Source organism: Dromiciops gliroides, chromosome 4 (assembly GCF_019393635.1).
Source record: "Dromiciops gliroides isolate mDroGli1 chromosome 4, mDroGli1.pri, whole genome shotgun sequence".
Lineage (NCBI taxonomy): Eukaryota > Metazoa > Chordata > Mammalia > Microbiotheria > Microbiotheriidae > Dromiciops > Dromiciops gliroides.
This window is the reverse complement of record NC_057864.1, coordinates 154582871-154587169: the sequence shown is the minus strand read 5'-3', so window position 1 is coordinate 154587169 and position 4299 is coordinate 154582871. Positions and strand designations below refer to the sequence as shown.

Genomic DNA, 4299 nt, shown 5'->3' with positions numbered 1-4299 from the left:
CTAAGCTGTAATTTAGGAAGGAAAAGCAAAAGAATTATGAGATGAAGAGATATAAAAGGGCCATAGAAATCACCTCTTCCAGGACTTTTTTTTTTTTTAACATAATAAGAGGCAACATGGTTTAGGGTAAAGAACCGTGACTCTGTGTTCAAATCCCATCTCTGATGCTTACTACCTCTCTGACTTTGGGCAAGTTATAAAATCTCTAGGTAGCTCAGCTTCCTTATCTAGAAAAGAAGGGAGGTTTGACTAGTAGAAACCCTTCTAGGTCTAGGTCCACGGTCTTATGACATTGAAGGGGCTTAAGAAGTGGCTTACCCAAGGTTACTAAGGTAATTAGCAAAGCTATACTTTTGCCCCACGTCTTTTAATTAAAACCCATGTTATTTCCCTGAGAAAGACACCCATCTCTCCTGTATCAAGGAAATAAATGCTCCCTCAATTACAGAGAAGACCGAAGCTCATTTAGTTATGAGAATTTTTTATCGTTATGAGAATTCTTTTGATAGGAAATCTTCAACTCTGTTCCCTTCCCCTTCAGAACTGAAGGTGACTCAATGAAGAGACATAACCACACAGAGGTGAGTGAGTTTTTTTTTCAAGGATTCTCCAGTTTCCAGGAAAATCAGATCACACTCTTTGTAGTTTTCCTGGTCCTGTACATTTTTACCCTGGCTGGCAATATCATTATTGTGATAATCATCCGAATTGACCATCACCTCCACACACCTATGTACTTCTTCCTGAGCATGTTGTCTACTTCTGAGACTTTGTACTCATTAGTCATTATCCCACGGATGCTGTTCAGCCTTGTGTGCAGGGATAAGTCCATCTCCCTGCCAGGCTGTGCTACCCAAATGTTCTTTTTTGTCACCTTTGGCATCAATAACTGTTTCCTGCTCACAGCAATGGGGTATGATCGCTATGTGGCCATCTGCAACCCACTGAGGTATACAGTCATCATGAATAGGAAGGTGTGTGCCCTGCTGGTGTGGGGGGCACTTAGCATTGGTTTGATTGTAGCAATGACACAGGTGACCTCTGTGTTCAGGTTGCCATTTTGTGGCATAGAAGTGGCCCACTTCTTCTGTGATATCCGGCCTGTGATGAAACTTTCCTGCATTGATACCACCATCAATGAGATCTTAACTCTAATAATCAGTGTCTTAGTGCTTTTAGTGCCTATGGGCTTGGTTTTCATCTCGTATGTCCTCATTATTTCCACCATTCTTAAAATTGCCTCTGCTGAGGGTCGGCAGAAGGCCTTCGCCACATGTGCCTCTCACCTCACCGTGGTCATTGTCCACTATGGCTGTGCCGCCATTGCCTATCTGAAGCCCAAGTCAGAGAATACCAGAGATCAGGACCAATTGATTTCAGTGACTTATACTGTCATCACCCCACTGCTGAACCCAGTAGTGTACAGCCTAAGGAACAAAGAGGTCAAGGATGCTTTGCTTCGAGCTGTTGGTAAAAAACATCCCTAAATTTGCCTGTTGTTATCATGATGTACTTAACCATCACACTAGATGGATTAAAAGCAAGAGCAGTACTTAATTGTCACTGTTAAGATTCATGTTCTTAGAGCCAAGCTCTAACAGCAAGAGGATATTTATTGGAAGAAAAAGCAGAGGGATTCAATCTCAGACAATGGGGTGGGGGAGCAGTAAGGGAACTTTGTTAATGGAAGAGTTTTCTCTGGAAGAGGACCAGACAAAAGGAGTGATGAGCCTGTGATTGTGGGCATGCAGAGACAAAAATACAAGCAGACAAGAGTACAATGAAAATGGAGATAAGGTTAAGGTATGAGGCAAGAATATGGTCTTTGCAAACCCCCCTCAGGTTTCTTTGTGAGGCTCCCTAATGACTTTTCAAATCTTACAGGAGAGGGTCCTTACACACTGTTCACCTTTTTGACCATTTCCTTTCAACTGGGGAAGGATGTATGTAAAGGGGACCATAGAGCTTGTTAGCTTCAAGTGTCCTCTGAGAGAGGTACAATGAAGTCTTCTCTAACAAATATTTTTTGGCATGAAATATAAGAGTAATGTATTTCTTTTTCTTTTCTTTTTTTTTGGGGGGGGGGGCAATGAAGGTTAAATGACTTGTCCAGGGTCACACAGCTAGTAAGTGTCAAGTGTTTGAGGCCAGATTTGAACTCAGGTCCTCCTGAATCCAGAGCCAGTGCTTTATCCACTGCAACACCTAGCTGCCCCCAGAGTAATGTATTTCTTAGTCATATTGACCCTCCTTTAATCTTGATCTAAACTATATCTTTAGTGATGCCAGCTCACAATGGCCAAGTGGTCAGACAAGTGAACTAGTACAGTGGCAACTCTAAGATCCTAACATATTAGAGGGAGGATGAGATACAGAAATAGCATGATATATATGGAGGAAATTCATGAACAAAGAGAAGAGTTGTTTGGGGCTTTTTTGCAAAAGAAGTTGAATCAAAGAGTAAATGAGAAAGAGCTAAGGAAGGAAATATTGTAAAGCTTTGAAAGAAATTATAATGGTCATAGGAGGAAAAATAGGAAACAATTATTTTCCAACATCTTGATGGACGAATCCTCCAACCATCTATCTGGTGGCATGATGTTAGAAGATCGTCAACTCCAATTGAAGGAGAAATAAAATAAAATATAATCAATTATGCAAGGACATGGTAGAGGGGTGGTTATATCTACTTCTATAAAAACTGTTTGTTGTCCTTAGATAAAATCCCCTATGGTTTTATCTTAAAGGGCTTCTTTCACAATTACAAAAGTATGGGGACATTTTCCCTTGTCTCTTACCCTTAAACAGAAAATATTTTCTTATAATAAGTCTGACGAGTAACATTTCAAATACTGTCTTTTTCTCCCTTGGCTGACTCCCCATGTCTCTCTCAATGCTTTACTTATCTATCCTAAGTTACTACAAAATTCTTCTGATTAGTTGTGTATTCTAAGTGCACCTGAAATGTCATAAAAACCAAATCTTTACCCGAGGAAACTGAAGCTGCTATTCAGCAAGAACAGTATTCCATAACATGTTAATAAATTTCTTTGCTTATAGTTTGGCCTCCAATCTTTGACCCACAGTCATTACATGCCCCACTCCCTTGACAGTTACACCTCTCCCAAGAGGTACCGTTTCTCTCAATTGAAAGACCAGCATGAGGAACAACCAAGTTCCCAGTGAAGGTAATAGTCCAAATAATCTGAGGTTTATTCCATCTCCTAGGCAGAATTGCTCAAACTAATTAATCATTATTACCATAACATTTGTTACCCAAATTTCATGCCATGGCTGTCTGAATAGAAGAGAGATTCAGTCTTACACTCAGAGTACAGTTTTATGTCTCCATTCAATTCTGTCCCTCCAAGATATGTTCACACATAACCTGCTTATGGTGTTCATTTCTACTGAGGCACACATGCAGAGATCTCCAACCTTCTGCACACAGGATAGGGCCTTACCAAACCCTCCCTATCCAGTCATAATTTTAAGATGATCATGACCTCCACACTCACAAACTATCCTTTCCTTTAGCCTTCCTGAGCTCATTTACCAAGTGCCTGCTGTGTGCAGAGTACTGAATTAGACACACTAAGGGAGAAATGTTAGGGGATTGTAATGATTGGAATGATGCCACCTACTGGAGACTTGCTATGGAGAGCTCCACCATGAGGAAAATGCCTCAGAGGCATTGTGGCTTTTCCTTGGCGTCAGGAAATGACGTTTGCTCATGGGTGCTGTCTATCAAGTCTACCAGCCAATCAACTGGAGGAGCCTCCTATGATCTGGGAGGAGACAGGAAGGAGGAAAGGGAGCCTGCACAGAGAGCGGGGGCCTTTTTGGCTTCCGGATTTGATGGTGGTGGCGGCAGAGAACTTCACAGGAAATTTGAGGCAAGATAGGAATGCCAGGCTGTTAGAATTCTGTTCTCAATCTTTTTCTTTCTATTTTCCAATAAACCCTTAAAAACCTAAACTCGTTTTATCAGTGATTTTTAGTCAGTTTCCCCCAAACTGGGGGAACACATTAGAATCCACATTTAGAATCTTAAATTACACAGGATACAAAGTTGAGAAATGACATGGCCCCTCGTGGAGTTTCAATTCTAGCATGGAAATGTGAGAGCACCAACTCAAATGAAACTAATGAGTAATATTCCAAGGTGTTTGCAAATGAGAGATGCAAAATAAGGGTCTATGTGAGATGCAAAGAGGAAGATTCTTATGACTGAGGCTAACTCACAAAGAGTACAGATGTACACTCAAAAAACTGAACTAGAGACAACTTTGAATGGCA

At 40.9% G+C, this 4299-nt stretch overlaps 1 protein-coding gene across 1 annotated transcript; it reads left to right on the top strand.

The window, feature by feature from the left end:
• The first annotated feature begins 557 nt into the window (after positions 1 to 557).
• Positions 558 to 1487, top strand: LOC122725798 (olfactory receptor 10J1-like). Its single transcript, XM_043963115.1, has one exon. The coding sequence runs from the start codon at positions 558 to 560 to the stop codon at positions 1485 to 1487; it is 930 nt and encodes a 309-aa protein (XP_043819050.1).
• The last annotated feature ends 2812 nt before the right edge of the window (positions 1488 to 4299 follow it).

What these genes read in the sequence shown, in the direction of transcription:
- LOC122725798 (XM_043963115.1), top strand. Translation starts at nt 558, where the DNA reads ATGAAGAGACATAACCACACAGAGGTGAGTGAGTTTTTTTTTCAAGGA.